The 17,587-nt window shown below is 23.8% G+C and overlaps 1 protein-coding gene across 3 annotated transcripts; it reads right to left on the bottom strand.

Annotated features, from left to right (window-relative positions):
* Positions 1-4,634: 4,634 nt before the first annotated feature.
* On the bottom strand, positions 4,635-15,590 carry LOC145840782 (cilia- and flagella-associated protein 95-like). 3 transcript variants are annotated; one of them, XM_082948114.1, is made up of 8 exons: positions 15,459-15,474; positions 14,249-14,322; positions 13,477-13,637; positions 11,996-12,113; positions 9,097-9,203; positions 7,959-8,018; positions 6,842-6,902; positions 4,635-5,133 (listed from the first exon to the last, which is right to left on the bottom strand). In XM_082948114.1, the coding sequence occupies exons 3-8, from the start codon at positions 13,578-13,580 to the stop codon at positions 4,951-4,953; spliced, it is 633 nt and encodes a 210-aa protein (XP_082804240.1). In that variant the 5' UTR covers positions 13,581-13,637; positions 14,249-14,322; positions 15,459-15,474; the 3' UTR covers positions 4,635-4,950. The 3 variants fall into 3 exon arrangements, with proteins under 3 accessions (XP_082804240.1, XP_082804241.1, XP_082804239.1); XM_082948115.1 differs by lacking the exon at positions 14,249-14,322 and having other exon boundaries at positions 15,459-15,590; XM_082948113.1 differs by lacking the exons at positions 14,249-14,322; positions 15,459-15,474 and having other exon boundaries at positions 13,477-13,692.
* Between the last annotated feature and the right edge of the window lie 1,997 nt (positions 15,591-17,587).

Genomic DNA, 17,587 nt, shown 5'->3' with positions numbered 1-17,587 from the left:
CTTAGTTAAAATAAAAGCATATTTACCAATACCTCTATTAGTAGTCGACTGCAAAACACCTTTGAAAATTTAAAATTATTTGTGAAAAACTAATACTGAAAGTAAATTCTCCTACACTTGACTGTGCAAATGAAGAAGGACTGATAAATGAGTTTGATAGAAAGTGTAAATAAAATTTTTATTTCGTCTTGTATTTAGACGTGTCTGGTGAGCTTTTTTTTTGTTACATCTGTTAAAAGTTACATTAAAAGTTAAAATTTCCTGAAAACTTTAAAACAAAAATAGCTTGTATTTTTATACTTGTACAACTTTGCAATCTATTGAAATGAGAACTACGTTTATTGGACACAATTCTATGATATTTCTGGGAAAAATGCTAAAATGTACTGACGAGACACTAGTAACTTATACAGTTTGTAAAAGAGGCAACAACAAGATCGAAGTTCCTATGAATGAAGGTAAACTTAAACATAAAATTGTAGTTTTTTGAAAATAAAAACAGCTTGTATTTTTATACTTGAACAACTTTGCAATCTATTGTATTAAGAAATTTGTTTACTGGTCATAAATTTCCACTAATTTTTTGGATCAATTACTAAAATGCGTAGATGAGACATTAATAACTTCCACAGTTTGTAAAAGAGATAATTAAAGGATAAAAACTCCAATAAAAGAAAATTAACTTATAAGTTAGTTAGCTCAATGTAATTTTGACAGTCCGATACTTGACTGTGCAAATGAAGAAAACTACTAATCGTTGAATAACCAATCGTTGAATGCAAATATACTTCTGCTAAACCAGGTGGTAAAATTAAACTTAAAATGCAAAACATTATCAAACAGTAACCATCTTGTATACACATATTTTTTTGTTTTAAAAAACATCATGTTTGATTATTTCAATTCCACAAGAAAAGCAAACCAAATACTTGTTAGAGGCGCAAAATCTGCTTTTACCTCTGCAGATGCGAAACAAATTGATGAACCAAAGAATCATCTGCTAATCTAAGATAAGAAAAGTTAATTTTTAAGTTCAGAAAGTTGGGGAGAGCTATGTGAAAGTCTATGCACCGTTGAATATCAAAAAAGCTAATTAATATAATGCCTATGGAAATATCATCATTTTATGTAATAATTTTAATCCTTGGCTAAGAGCAACAAAAAAATGAAGGTTGAAACAACAAGAGATGGATGAGGTTGTAGGTTTTTGCAAGCATGAGGTCAAACCAGGTGATGCTGAGCTGTTCATGCTTTGTGCAAGTACAACACAAAAGAAACTATTTTCTTACTAAGCTAATTATAACAAAAAAAGTAATAGCATAGTTTAAAATGAAGTTGTTTTATTGAAAACAATATCTGAAGTTGGTCGTTAAACTCCTTTTCTTAAAGAAACAGAGAATGTTGCAAGGTCTAAAAAGATTTAGAAACGACCGACTAACTTGTAAACAAGAAGCTAAGTAAAAGCTTCGAGCTAAAAAAGTAGAATTTGTGAAAAAATATTTAGAATTAGCTTATAAAATGTCTAAGCTTCACTTGATTGTGCAAATCAAGAAAACTACCAATCGTTGAATGCAATTTTACTTCTGCTAAACCAGGTTGTAAAATTAAACTTAAAATGCAAAACATAATCAAACAGTAAACATCTTGTATACTTATACTTTTTGTTTCAATGAAAATCATGTTTGATTATTTCAATTCCACAAGAAAAGCAAACCAAATACATGTAAGAGTCACAAAATCTGCTTTTGCCTCTGCAGATACCAAACCAATAGTTGAATGCAAAAAAACTTCTGCTAAACCAGGTTGTAAATTAAACTTGAAATGCAAAACATAATCAAATAGTAAACATCTTGTATACTTATACTTTTTGTTACAAAGAAAATCATGTTTGATTATTTTAATTCCACAAGAAAAGCAAACCAAATATTTGTAAGAGTCGCAAAACTTACGTTTGCCTCTGCAGATGCAAAAAAAATTGTTGAACCAAAGAATCTTCTGCTAATCTAAGATTCGAAAAGCTAATTTTTAAGTTCAGAAAGTTGAAGAAAGTCTGTGGACTGTTAGATATCAAAAAACTGGCTTATACCTATGGAAATAATATAAAAATTTTCATCCTTGGAGCAGCAAAGAAAAGAAGGTTGAAACAACAAAGATGGATGAAGTTTTGGGTTTGTGCAAGTACAACACAAAATAAACTGTTTTTTTACTAAGTAATTATTACAAAAAAGGAATAGCATAGTTTAGAATGAAGTAGTTTTATTGAAAAAAATATTTGAAGTTGGTCGTTAAACTCCTTTTCTTAAAGAAACAGAGTTTGTTGCATGGGCTAAAAAGATTTAGTAGCGACCAACTATTTTGTAAAGCAGAAGCTAAGCAAAAATTTCGAGCTAAAAAAGTTGAATTTGTGAAAAAAAAATTAGAATTAGCTTTTAAAATGTCTAAGCTGTAAAAAGATAAATTCAAGCTAGCTTAAACTACTATTTTTACAGCTGATAAATTTTCAACTCCCTTTTTTTCAATTTATAACCTAAATAATAAGTCAAAGAAAACTTTTCTTCAAATATACTTTTTCAAAAACGTTTTTATAAACGAAAGATCTCTTGCTCAGTGTTTTTATTTAAAAGAGTTGAGACAGTTATCGTCAACGGTTTTCTAATCAACTTTTATTTATCAAAAGCTGTCTGATTCTTATCTAAAAAAGGTAGACTTCCTACATACCATTCATCTCCTAAATAATAAGAAAAATAAAGTCTACCAAATTAGTTTTAACTTTATTTAATTGATAGAATAGATTTTCAAGTACTATAAATACTTAATGTGCATAACATGGATGAAGCATTTCAATAAATAGTTAATCAGGTGATCATATGTCAAAACATCTACAATATTTCCTTGCTCATTAATAAATTAAAAGTGCTTTTGAATCTTAAGCCAAACTTATTATGTACTGTATAACTAAAAACTGTCATTGCAACTGGAATAAAATTAGAAGAAAAACGATTATGACGTAGTAATTTAAATTTAGCGAAATTATTTTATGAAAACAAGTAGAAGTTATTAAATAAAAGACAACAAATATTTTATTGAAAATTTATTGAATTTATTGAAAAATTAGTAGAAAGTTTTGGTTAAAAAACTATTTAAAAAAACTGTCTCAATACTTAAACAACACACTTAAATAGAGATGTTTTGTTTATTGAAACGCTTTCAAATATGCTGAAAAGTACATACTTAAAGTGAAAAAAATAAGTTTTTATTTTATATTTACTTGACTAGGAATATATTTTAATAAAAAGATAATATATTATCCGGCTTTAGATTAACACCTTAAAATATACTAAAATATCTGATTAAACTAACTATAACCATTTGTTTTTTTGTAGTTTACTTAACCAAGGATAACTACAAACATAAATAGCAACTGTAAACAATATTTCTTTTAAGAACTTTTTTCAATTATTAGACCAAACTTTATTATTTTTCAAATTATCACAAGCTGTTCGTTTCTTCTTTAAAAAGTGGAATACAATAAGCTTACTACTAACCCTAAAGTAAAAAAGTAATATATTTTATAAAATAAAATTTGAAAATAACATTACGTTGTTCAACAGTTATAGGTTTTTTAAAACTGTTTTTAAACGACAAAGTAGTATTAATAGTAAATAATGTTTAAACATAATGATAACTTCGTTCTTTAGCTGCAGTTCTGTATTGAATTCTTGATCGCTTAACTTAAACTATGTCAGATGCACAATTTAAATGTTAAAAAATGTGCTATTTTTGGGACTTAAAATATAAACTAAATATAAATCTTTTTTAATACTTACAAGTAGATCAGTCTATAATTCTTTTAAAACTAAAGCAAACCCATTTAGTTTATTTGTAAATAAATTGTTTTTGTCTTCAAAACTTGTACAGACTTATTTATGGTATTTGTTAGTTTAATTTGTAAAAATTAAAATACAAACAAGAACTTTAGACTTTATTAGTTTCTTTTAAATTTGAAAAATGTTTTATTTTTAATTTAAAAGTTGAAAAATACTACTTCAAATCAATTTAATTAATATTTCTGCTAACAATTATATTTTTATTTCAAACACCAGAATTTCTTTTGATTGTTTTCAGAGCTTGTAATTATATGATTTTAAATATACGTTAATAATTTATGACTATGATTAGCAGAAACTTTAAGAAAAAAATTTAAACGCTGTTGCATTATTTTCATCCTCTGTACTTTCAATAACTTCTTTTTAATTTTTGGTCAATAAACATTATATAAAATTTACACAAATAGCTCAAATTAATTGTTAAAGAATTTATCAAAATATATATGTGTTCTAAAACAAATCGCTAACTGTTAGTTTAATGGAAACCAAAGTTATCTAATTAGCAGCAGTTAGCTTTTCATTTACCAACTTAATTTAGTATATTTTTGCATTTTTTTCATCGACTGTTTTTTTTTTTTTTTTGGTTTTAAAAGTTATAATCAACGATTATGTTTTAATGAAAGTTTGTTTTATTACTTATTTACTTTCAGACCATAATATACAATTTTAATATACGGTATAAACTTAGTGTTATATTATAATAAAACCACATAAAAAATCGACATATATGTTCATAAAAATTTATGAACAAAGTTACATTTAATGACAGAAACAAATACACAAAACTCAATACAGTGTCTTTTTTAACGTGCATATAGACAAAAAATTACATTGATTATCAGCTATCAAAAATTGACATTACTTCTCACTTCTATGCTTTAATAAATTTTACATCGCAAAAATCTTCTAAAAAATTTTAAGAAAAAAGTTTTGAAAGTTTAAATACGAGGAATATTAGAATTGAACTTTAATATGAATTAATTAAAAATTAAATGATACAAACTGCTTGGACTATATTTTTTTTCAAATCAAAAAAGTACTATTTAATACTAAGTACTTATTTTCAGGCAGCCAGTTGCATTGGGTCAGTTTTTTTGAACGCTAATTGCTTGTCTTTAATATTGCCGTAATGACCAGATTCGTCGTGAAATGTGTGAACACCATTTCTTTTGTAAGTGTCCACGTCTGTGAACTGAGATACTTGCTTTCTGAAAGCAGCCACGTTATCAATGGCAATTGGTTTTTTCTAGAATTAAACGGTTTGATTTGGTATCACAAAATTACAAAGAGAACATCGTACTTAATAAAACACTTTTAAGTTATTCTTACCAGTATTTAAAAATCGTTTAAAAAGCTTTAAAAAAAAGTAAATAAATATAAAAAATTAACTAAGTGTTATTTAAACTTAGGATTTTTTATAGATTTTTATTTTCTCATAGTTAGTCTATATACAAAGGTATACTTTCAAAAAGTATATTTATATACACAGTTGTTTACTTGAAATTTTAATAGAAATGATTTGAAAAATAAGTATTAACCTTGTAAAGTTGTGTAAGTTTTTTAATTAAAGCTATGCTTTATGCTGTTTAAAATTTTGATTAGCAATCATGAAGTGCTTCAACAGCAATGAATATTATAGTAGTACAAATCCTGTTGTTGTAAAAAGCTGATACTACTAGTTTTTTTTTGTACAGTTTTATACCATGATTTTCCAAAGTAGGCAATATTGCCCCTTTATGAGCACCTTCGGCTTAAAAAGGGTGTTAAGTAGAAAGGCGCGAAAAAAAAAGTTAGCAAGTAAAAGGGCGATCTCAGAAAAATGAGGGCGGTTAACCTTTAAGTTGCCGCCAAGGATGGTTTATGATAATGAGTTTCAGAAATCCTGGCTTAGACTGTACCTAAGAATAAGCTTAACTTTTTTATTGTCAGAAAGAATAGTTCAAAGTGTTCTTTTTTCAGATAAATATTCACTAACTAATTTTCGTCTTTTTAGTATATACAACTATAAAAAACTTTAAAAGCGCTAATACAAATTATTTTATTTATTTTATTTATGTTTAATTATTCTAATAAAATTTATTTAACTTAATATTTTTGACACTGTAGTAGGATTTTGAAAAAAAAAATTGTGCTACTGTATGTTTTTTAGATTATTTGTTGCACGTATTTTAATATAAACAAAGATATTTTTAATACTTGATTTTTAATTTGCTTAAGTTACTGACAACTTGAAATTAACATTATAAAATTCTAAATGACAACTTGTGTATGATAAATAAATATTTTATATACAAGCTATAACATAGCTAATTTTAAAACTTTTTGGATTAGTTTTAGAGGTATTTTGATTTAAAAACGTCCTTTAGTTTTATCAGCTGTTGTTACTACTCTAAGTAAAAGTTTTAGTAAAATAATATAACAATTTTAACTTCCTAGTTAGAATTTTATAATTAACAATATTGTTTTAAGGTATAGTTTTAGAACTTTTAGTGTTTAAGAGGCAGTGTTTCTTATGATAAGATAAAACACATATCTAGAGTCTAAAAAGTGTTTTTGGTTTCTTTAGTAAGTAATTTTTGATTATCAAAGCTTTTTTTATTTCCAACCTATAAATTGATTAGCACAAAGTATGTAATTTTTTATACCAAACTTACTAAAATATTTTTTTCCAAAATATTGCTACTTTTCAGAACTGAACGCAGTAAAATAAACAAAACTTGGTGATAATAATATTAGTTTTTTTTTTCTAAACTTAGATAATAGTTTTTAACTTTTTACTTTAACACATTAAAAAAAAGAATTTGCGAATATTTATTTAAAGTAACTATTTGACAAGTATCAGTATTGATACACTTTTTTATTAATCAACAAATCTTGACAAGAAAATAAGCTTAATCTGAAAAAAATTAGATAGGTGTTATTATTATTTCTCAAGCAAAACTCAAAACACTAACAGGTGCTTCCTTGAACGGGTATGGTGGCTGATAGTCTGTTCTTTGGGTTGAAATAAGATACCTGCATGATAAAACACAGTTAAAGTATAAAAAAACCAATTTTAAGAAGACTATATAAGTTTGAAAACATAAAGTATTGGGACTTGGGACTTTTTATTTAGTTTTTGAATAAATGTTTGTATCTATCTAAAACATAATTTTCAATTATAAAACTTTTTACTACCACTGGTAAGCGAAGTTTTACTTTTTGCATAATGTTTTTTTTTTATAAAAGTAGAACTGTTATCACAGTGGTAAGTTTTTTAATAGTGTTTTATTTATTCAAAAAAGTATTTTCTTGCAGTTCACAAAGTAATTGTTCGATTTTATAAATCAGTTGATGCATCAAAAAACTAATGGTATTGCAGCAAATTAATAAAAAGTTCAAATTCACAGAACATAAAGTAGCTTTGTTTGACATATGTATCATATACAAACATGCTAAAATACCTATCACTTATATAAAACAAAAACTAGTTTAAACTATTATTTAGATGACTTTTTGCAAAGGGTAGCAAAATTTGAGCTTAGGAAATATAAAAAAGTTTAATTTATAACTAACCTTAGATCAAACAACATGCAAGAATACGTCTATTTTGTTTAACAAAAACGTCCTTAGTTAATTTCTACAATAATCTAATTATATTATAAATACACAACTCTTTAAATTTGATATTTAAACGTTTAAGTTTATTTAAAGTTTGAATGTTTTAACATACTAAAGTTTTCATCAAACCATAGTATTCTTACTAAACTATTTTACATCATAGTATATAATAACAATCAAGTGTACTTTAAAAATTGGTGTTTGATAAACTTGTTTTTAATTTTTTATACTTATAATTTTCTTTAATTTTTTTTATCTTTTAGTTTTAAAACAAAAGGGTTTAAAACATAAACATAAAAGGGTTTATACGTTTTTTTTTTTTGTTTAATTTGAGTCAGTATTGCAACTAAACAAACTTTTTTCAATAATCATGATAGTTATTTTATATTAAATTTTTTGTTCAGCCTATTTTAAATTTAAAGATTTAAAAACTTAAATGTTATTAAAATCGATTTATATAATACTACTTACATTTGGTCTTGATCTTGTTGGTGTATTAGTATTGAGCATTCATTTCGTTTACTCTTGCTTCTATAAGATTTATATTACTACTTTTATATTTAAAATAATCACTTGTAAATAAAAAGAATACTTTGTTAATTTATTAAATTGTTTTACAAAATCAAAAATTTACTGTATTTTTTGGATGAAGGTTTATTTTTAATTTTGAAATAAAACTTCAAGTAAAACTTATGCACAATTAACACCAATTACGGTTCTAAAAAATTAATTTAAAGTTCATCAAATATCTGCATAGAGTTTTCTGTTTTAGAGTACTTGTTATTAAACGGACACCATCGTGTTTTTTGTACTTTTTAAACAACAACTTAATCAAAAACTAATAGTTGAAGAAAAAAATATTTGTGATTATATAACTGTTATAAAAGTTGCATAAACTTTTTACAAACAATGCTTTTGGAGTATAAAAAATATCAAGTTTAGAATTTTGAAATATTAAAAAAAAATTATAAAATTAACATAAAAACAATTAACTTTATAAAACTAAAATTTTATTACATTTTCCTTTAGCTACATCAAAAATATGCAATAAAAGAAATACCATTAAAACTTTAAAATAGATTTTGTTTTTGCCTGATAATGTTTAAGTACAAAATTTAAAAAACCTTAATTTTTATTTTTAACATTTTTATTTATTTTTGTTAATGTTTCTAAAAATATTTATACATTTTGAAAATAGTAATTAACCTTAAGAAGCATTTGTCTAGAACTATTTGACACTTCTAACGACACGGTATCATATTTTTTAGAACTTGTATTTTATTTATCATTAGTGAGCAAACAAACAAAACAAAAGTTTAGCTAATAGAAAAACTATAAAAAATATTTAGTTGTGATTCATTTGTAAAAAAAGTAGTTATAAAAAGGTATTCTTTGAAATGCTTAAGGCTGTATAAGCTTTAAGTATTTTTTTAGATTAAAAAACTTAGAAGATCATTATACAGCTAAGTTTATTGTTTTAAAACTTTTTTTTACTACAAACTCACATTACAAATTTTTTATTCAATAAAAAATAATAAAAGCAACCTATTTATGATTTTGTATAACTTAAAATATTAAATTTAGCTATAAAAAACTTAAAAAAACTAGCTTAAAGTTTTCGATGTCCACCATATATTTCTTTTTATCTTGTTTTTCACTCGTCGGTAAAAGTTTTAGTTGTTCTAGTGCTAAATGTGTAGTACTTTTGTAGTCTGGCTAAAAAAAAAAGTTTAAACTATTATTTAGTGATGAAAAAGTTTGTAATTATTAAAAAACCACAAAATTTTAGATAAAGAATAAAAGAGTTATAATACTCGATATTTGTAAACAATTAAAAAATTTTGTAACTTTTGTTTAGTAAAGTTTATCAGAGTATCGTTTTGTAATTATCTTTTCTTAAATACTGTTTTGTTATCATAAATTAAGAAATATACAAGTCTGCCTTCTATCAAATAAGATAGTAGCTATTAAAAAAAAAATATCCTTTAAATTTTTTAAGGAAGAAAATAAAACATAAAAATGCAATATTTAAATTTCTAATTTTGAGACTAACAAAAACTAAACTTCATCTAAACTTAAAAAATCAATTAAGCTTGTGCTGTTGATTTAATTTAATCAATAATTTTTGTACCCAACGTCGTTCAGATAGTTAAAATTTCGCAGATCACCAAAATCAGACAATCCAGACTTTATATACTTTTAAAAAATTTTACCAAACTTAAAGTTACTAAATAAGACTTTTTATATTAAAAACAATTTAAATCGTACTATTTTGTTTTATTCACAAGTTTCATCAAAACTTAGTAAAAAAACAAACCCTAAATTTGGCTAACTACTAACTTAATCTCTATAAAAATAATTACGTTTTTGATTTAATCAATCACGCTTACAACTCTTACTTGATTTTGAAACTGTTTGTGTTTTTTGTAACTACCTGTAATACGAAATCTAAAAAAAAAATATTTACAGCCGTAAACCGAACTAAACTTTTTATTTCTTTATAAAAGTAAGTACACTTTTTCGTCATAAAGCCAACATGTTTACAATTTTAACTTAATTTAAACAAAATACACCTTTTAGAATTTTAAAAGTGTTTACAAAGTACGTGTCTTCTTCAATACATCTGGCTAAAACTTTTTACTTTTTTCTTTACTTTTAACAAAGATAACCTCCAAATTCATTTTCAACTAATTATACCTTGAATCTAATAAAACTGTCAAATAAAAGTTATTAAACATACATTTTTTATTCAAATATAGTAGAAATCTTTGGAGATTAATGATCTCTTTTACGTAAAATAAAAAGCTGACTAACCATGCCAAAGCTTGTGATCAAAAAAAAAATACAATATGTAGAAATGTAAGAAGTTATAATAATAATAAAGAGAGATTAAATAGAAAGAACAAATTAATTCGAGGTTTGTAAAAAAGGAAGTTAAAAGGTTTGATTTCAACTAGAGTTTTCTTAAAGTATACGAGCTGTTTTGATATGCTCTATGCTTTAAAACAGTTATCAAAGTAAAGAATTTATATTTTTAGTTATTCTTTATTTATAAGTATAGAAAACTTTATGTGCATTAGTTTTAAAACAATTTATACATAGAAATACTTTATTTATTTTCGTATTCATAGTCTTAGTGTGTAACATTAATCGAAATTTATAAGTTAGTTTGCACTCTAAAGTATTAAACTTATAATGTTTTAAGTCGTTTACTTTTCTTTAAAATTATCATTTAGATATAGAAAACCTTTAAGCAGCTATAAAAATTAACTTTTAACCACTAATCAAAAAACTTTAGAGCATTAATTATGAATAATTATGAATTATTAAAGTTTCTCAAAACTTACTTTGCACAGTTGTACACTACTTTGTAATAATTACATTCTAATGTATACATGTGCTGAGCAAGTTTAAAATAAAAAAAAATTAATGAAAAACCGTGCTTATTTTTATATAGAACAAGTAAGTATACGCTCAGACCGATTTGAGAGTTGTAAAAAAGTATTTTTAAAATCTATCTAAAATCAATATTAATAAAATCTCTCAGAAATAAAAAGCAAAACAAACCGTTCAAAGTACTTTTTAACTTAAATTGAGTATGAACTGTAAGCGTGTCATCACTATTTAAATTCGGAAAATTAAAATTCAAACAATCCACATTATACACTTATTTTCAAACGACACAACTCAAAAAGTAGTACATAATTGATTAAAATAAAGAATAAGTTTGTAGGTCTAATTAATACGTGAAAAAACTTTTTTATTTGAAAACTTTAAAGTATTTTTGAAGACATAACTAAAAAAAGTTAAGAAATACAGTATTTTTTAGTAATTTTGAAAAAAATAATTTAGTAAATATTTTATTTGAAAAACAAAAAAGTGCTAGACGGTATTAGTTAGACCTACGTACACGTTTTTATTATCTTTATATATATATTATTTTTTGAGTTGTGGCCCTTTAAACAATTTTTAAAGCATTTGAATAGTCTGAGTTTGAATTGTCCTGTAACCGTTGTAAGCATGATATTGGATTTAGAAAAATCTATATTAATTAAAATGATTTCAAAATTGACGAAATAGAAAAAATATAGTTTAAAAACTACAAAAAATTCATTTTAAATGTTATCAAAACTTAACCTTCCTAAAAAGAAGTTAATATATAATAATGTTATTAAGTTTATTTCTTTTTTTTTTGTAATCTAAGAGTTTTTGAAATTTTCAATATTCTTGTACCGTAAATTTAGAGATCTCTTATTTTAAATTAAACACTTTTTAGTCGTTCTATATTTTGTTGAGTTTTTACTTTTCTTGATAACTCAAATTTGATAACTCAAAGTTTTTTTTTCATTTTTAATTTTTACTACTTTGCTGTTTCATTTGGTAAAGTGACCCAAGTTTTAATACCTGGGTCAATCGTTAGAGAACAAACATTAGTAAAAATGATAAGTTGTGAAAGTACTTGATAAAAGTTATACGTTTTGCACTATAGAAATAGTATTTAACCATACTTGGTTTTTGTCGATTCCTAAATGTTTGTATGTAGAGAGTAACAAGTTTGGATTCTCATTTTTCTCTATTGATTTTCTCAGGTCAAAGTCTTTTGGGTGAGCTTGGGCAGCTAAATGCCTGTGATTTAACAAAACTATGCTTTTATTAAGTCAATATAATAACAACTAACTGTTTTCTTGTAAAGTTATATTTGAAGTAGTTATTTTAACTACTAAAATTACAGCTAGATAACCTTAAAATTAAAGAATTTTTATATCTTAAAAAACATCTTTGTCTGTTATTCATTTATATTTTATATATATATATATATATATATATATATATATATAAAAAGTTTTATTCAAAGATGAAAAAACGAGAAGAACTCAAGTTTCGTGATTACTCACTCATCAGCTTCAAAACAAGTTTAAAATAAAGCACAAAACAAAATCACTAATGAAGGTAAAAAATTTTTTGCATAAATAGATTATGACGTAATTTTGAAACTATCAAAAATCGTGCAAAACGGCTTGTGCAAAAACTAATCTACCAACAGACAACAAACAATTTATTTTAAACTTGTTTTGAAGCTGATGAGTGAGTAATCACGAAACTTGAGTTCTTCTCGTTTTTTCATCTTTGAATAAAACTTTTTATTAACAAAGCCCTCAAGGTGGGCTCAGTGTGAAAAATTTAATTTATTAAGTTAAATAACTTAATTCTATATATATATATATATATATATATGATTTTGTGAATCCTTGAACTGCGTTAAAAACATTTAATATATACTTTTTTTAATACAATAATATTTTTATCGTATTACAATTTTTAATTTTAATACTAACCTGTGTTTATATACACTAACATAGTAAGTTTAAACTTTTAATAAACACAAAAATTATAATACTAAAAAGTTTACTCAAATGGTTAAACGACCTATATAACAACACCTGAATTAATATCACTCTATAGAAGTAAAGCACTCAACAGTTTTTTAAAAATTTTTAAACATTATAGTACCATTTTGATAACTTAGTTTCTTTTAATCATACTTTTTTGGCGATACCTTTAAAAATATTAACTAAAAAAATTACTATTCAAAGCAATTTAATTATAGTTTTTTATGAATGTTTTTAATATAAAATATTTTATAAATAACTTTAATTTAAAATAAACACTTTTTGTAAGTTTTAAATGGTAAGTCTAACCCACCTTATCTGAATAGCTAAGAAATATACTTAAAGAAAAATTATTTTATAGAAATGGAAGTCAAGTTTAAATAAAGTTTACTGAACAGATTTTACATTTTCATTAAATATCTAATCACAGCAAGTCATGTCTAGATTTAACTTTAGTTATTTTGAGTTTGCATGGTTTTTATTTATATAAACAGTTCAACAACCAAGTTACCAAATTTAATTAAAAATAAACACTCTAACACTTAATTTAAGCTGGAATAAAGTGTGTTCATTAAAACTCTGTTAAAAAAAAAACAAACCAAGTTGAATTTTTTACATCTTCATGATACTGCATGTGGTTTGAACGTAAAAATAGAGATCCTTTCGTTTCCAATGGATTAGGTAGAAATATATGTTGCTCCATATTAATAAATGCTTTTAATGAACACTTTTACGAAACTGTTGTCTCGAGAAATTTTTTCTGTCAGAGTTTTTAACTTGTTTTAACTTTTGAATTAAGACAAACAAACTTTACAAATCCTAAAATCAAACTTCCGGTAATAAAAAAGGACTTAAGATTTCTACTCTATAACTTATAGCAAATCGAATATTTTTTAAAGTTTTATAACCAAATACTTTTTTTCAATTTTATAGTCGACAGCAATCAAACATTTATATTCGATAATTGTTTCTATGCTTAAATATTAGCTACAATTATAATTTAACTACCTAATAAACAGGACTATTTTTTAATTAAAGTGTTCTTTATGTATAGTGCTTATTGTTAGACTGTATTTTTTAATCTCATCATTGTGTCTATATTAAATGCTTAATATCTAAGTTTTGACTATTATGAAAATATGTAAAAATTAAAATTAGACTTGGAATAAAATGATTTTTGGATACAATTCTAGAATTTTTGAAATTTTTTTTTATAAATTCAAGAAAACTTACATTACAAAGTTGATCAAAGTGATAAAAATTACATAAAATCATTAACTGACTCCAAAAAACATTTTTTATAATTCAATTCGTCATAAGTTGTGCACAATATGTTTTAGCGATAATTTCCACATGTAAAAAAACTTTCACCTAAAAATTCTAAGGTCGCATTTTTGGGTCCCATACAGTTTGCATTGGAGTGGCTATCATAAAATCGAACTCTGCTAAAGTGAAATTTTTTTTAAATCTTCTAAAATTTTGCACAGGGTGTTTTTGTGGCATTTACCAAATCTAAAAAAAAAAGTTTTAACTTAAAGCTCAAAGGTCAACCGTATTTATAAGCACCATTCTACATACACTAGAAACTTGATTATTTTTTTACATACTTATTAATACTAGCTAGAAAACTTAAGATTTAAAATATCTTTCTATATTAAGGTTGGGCAACACATGGCCCACGGGCGGAGTAAAAGTGACCGGGCGACCAATATTTACATAACTTAAGTGGAATCTGACACGCAAAAGTTAAACTTGAAGCCCCCGAACATGTCAATCTGGCCAACTAAACAATTTTTCTTAACATATATAAACTGATATAAAAAGTATAATCAATTAGATACTTTGAGATTTGTAATAAATTACAAAAAAAGTTCTTAAATTAAATAAAACTTCAGGGAATTCTTAAACTTATACTATATATAGTTATAATTAAGGCCACATAGAATTAATAATTGTAAAAATGAATTGGATAATTGAGTATTTTTCATCAATTAATTAAAATTGAGGTGCTACAGCCCGCTAAGGTATAAACGACTGAACTAAAAAAAAATCCAACCAAGATGTTTGATATTTTAAGCTTTTGGTTTTGATAGAAAAGTCTTATAGTAGATTTTAGAAACTTGTTATAAACCACACAATAAACAATTAGAATGTTTTATTGTAAATGTTTGATGTTAAAGTTATTGTAGTTATTTATAAATAATTATTTTAAAATGTAAATAAATGAAACTAAAGAGCAAAGTTTAAAATAAAGGTGCAAGCTAGTTTCATAAATTTCAAAAAATATGAGTTTCATAACTTGATTTTATACAATAATAATTTTATTTAATTCGTGTTTATAAAAAAATTTTTTTTTTTAAGTTTTAAAAGACTCTATATGTTAGAATTTTTAATAGTTTTTTTTTTTACTTTTAAGTGAACAATTAGGTCTTAATTAAATAAAAACTTGTAATATGAATAAAAAAATTTAATTATAAGTTCAATTGCACTTTTATAACCATAAGTAACAAGTATGTTTAATCTGTAAAATAAACAACTTTGCTTTAAGAAAAGTTTTAACAAAATAAAACTTGTATAAAACCTGAAAATTTCCACAAGGAGTACAAAGTTTGATTGAGGAGATAGTAGTGTGAATATAACTTAAAAAACTGTATTTGTAAGCACTATTTTTGTATTAATTTACAAATAGGTAAATTGTTTGTCGCAAATTTTGTTTACATCTAATAAAGGTTTTTACTACTTTTAAGTTTATTATATAGTTATTACTATTATACTAATTTTGAAAGCAAATCATATAATATTGGATAATTAGTAAGTAGACTAAGCTCATATTTAAATGTTAGATAAGAGTTTTAGTTTATCAAACTTAAAAATCAAAACTGATTAGTATTATGTTAAATTTAATATAAAATTTCAAAAACAAATTTAAACTTAAACATTATTTTTGTATTTTGTACTGCTTGTTCTACTAAAAAAAATAAACTTAAGATAACTTTAGATTCATTTTTTAAAGAAACTTATTCTATAAGCAAATTATTTTTATTTTAATAAGTTTGTAGTTATTAAACAAGTATACAAACATTTCTGTAATTAAAAACTATACTTGTCCGTCAAAGTCTAAATACAATTTCAATCTAAATAACAGTTATAAAAAATTTGGATTCGACAATTAAATTTCCCTTAACAAATATTTTTTAATTAGAATTTTTATATTAAGCAATAATCATCTACCGAACCACAAATTTTTGTTATTAAGCATTAAGATATACTAGGTGTCTTTAGGAAAATTATATTTTCTAAAATAAAAATTAAAACTTTTTTTGCCATTGTTTAAAAACTTATTTACTTGTTACAGTCTTTTAAATCATTAGCCTTACAGTTTTCCTCCATTGACTATTTCATTTAGTTAAAAATTATGTTTTATAACAAAACCTAACATTTTGAAAGTTTCAATAATAATTAATATTTTAAAAATGTCGATTGTAAAAACGTTTACTAGAATAACAAACTTTAGTTTGAACTTTTTATGTGTATACATAAAAATTTAATGATATTGATTTTAGACTGTTCTGCTTCATTTACTTTCGTCGTCAAGCACTTTTTTGACTAATAACGTTTAGGTTTTAAATCAAAACTTTTAAAATGTATATTTTACATCTTATCTTACTACAAATTTTCTACTTATTTTTTACTGCAGTTAATAATAAAATATGCTTATTTAAACTCAAAGAGATAAACAAAGTTTATATTTTACTTTAACAAAATTATTTATATTTTAAATTTCTGACATCACATAGCAACAAAATCTTTTCTATATTAATTTTTTGGTACTGTTTTACTTTAATACTTTTAAAACGTTTTAAATTGTGATATAATAAATTAATATTAAAATGTATTAATTAAATATATGATTTTTAAAATTATTTTTTTTATTGAAAATTTTGTTAAGTTACTTTTATAGAAAATCCTTAAAAAAATAAAAACACTAACTTCGTTTTTTTAACCTTTATTTTTTTATTTAAAAATGACACAAAAATGCTTACTGTAATATACAATTTAATCTATTTTACTTTTTTCCTTTTTGACTAAATTTGCAAATACATAGCATTAAAAAGTCGTGACCAGCCTGTTTTTTTAATCTTAATTGATCGAAGTAAACTTTGTAATGCACATAAAAATATTTAGAATAAAATTTATTTTAAGCAGAGTGAATTTTAATTGTGACAAGTTTACATATACATAATTATCATAAACTACTAAATAAACTAGTACAGTGCTTCCTCACTTATTCAGTCCTCGCTTACCCGGTCGGTGTCGATCAAAAAGTAGAATTTATTTCAGCTGAAATCAATGCTTTACTTTAAATACATGTCTAATATAAAATCTATAACTAAGCAACCAATTTATAGAAACATAGTAATTCTTTAAAAAAACAAACTTGACATTATAATTTATATTTTTCGTGCTATACCTTACAAAAATATTAAAACGAGGGTTATTCCTAGCATCAAAAATTTAATTTCGATAAAACCGGGTTGTATTTAATAATGTTGCTTGGACTTACCTTAGCATAAGTACACAACCGGCCGGATGACGCATAATCAGAAAGTGTTTCACAACTTATCCGACTCCGTGAGTTTATGCTAAGAAACAAGAAAATTGTGTCAAACAAACCTCCGTCCCTTCTTTTATTTAAAAATAGTTTCGATA

This window comes from Thalia democratica, chromosome 7 (genome assembly GCF_965202585.1).
Source record: "Thalia democratica chromosome 7, ktThaDemo2.hap1.1, whole genome shotgun sequence".
Lineage (NCBI taxonomy): Eukaryota > Metazoa > Chordata > Thaliacea > Salpida > Salpidae > Thalia > Thalia democratica.
The sequence above is the reverse complement of the archived record's forward strand: the minus strand, read 5'-3'. Positions and strand labels throughout refer to the sequence as shown.

Coding starts and splice junctions, on each gene's coding strand:
- LOC145840782 (XM_082948115.1), bottom strand. CDS start 13,580: ATGGAGCAACATATATTTCTACCTAATCCATTGGAAACGAAAGGATCT. Junction 6,903..7,958: donor CAACAAGATCAAGACCAAAT/GTAAGTAGTATT, acceptor TTTATCATGCAG/GTATCTTATTTCAACCCAAA. Junction 5,134..6,841: donor ACCCGTTCAAGGAAGCACCT/GTTAGTGTTTTG, acceptor GTTTAATTCTAG/AAAAAACCAATTGCCATTGA.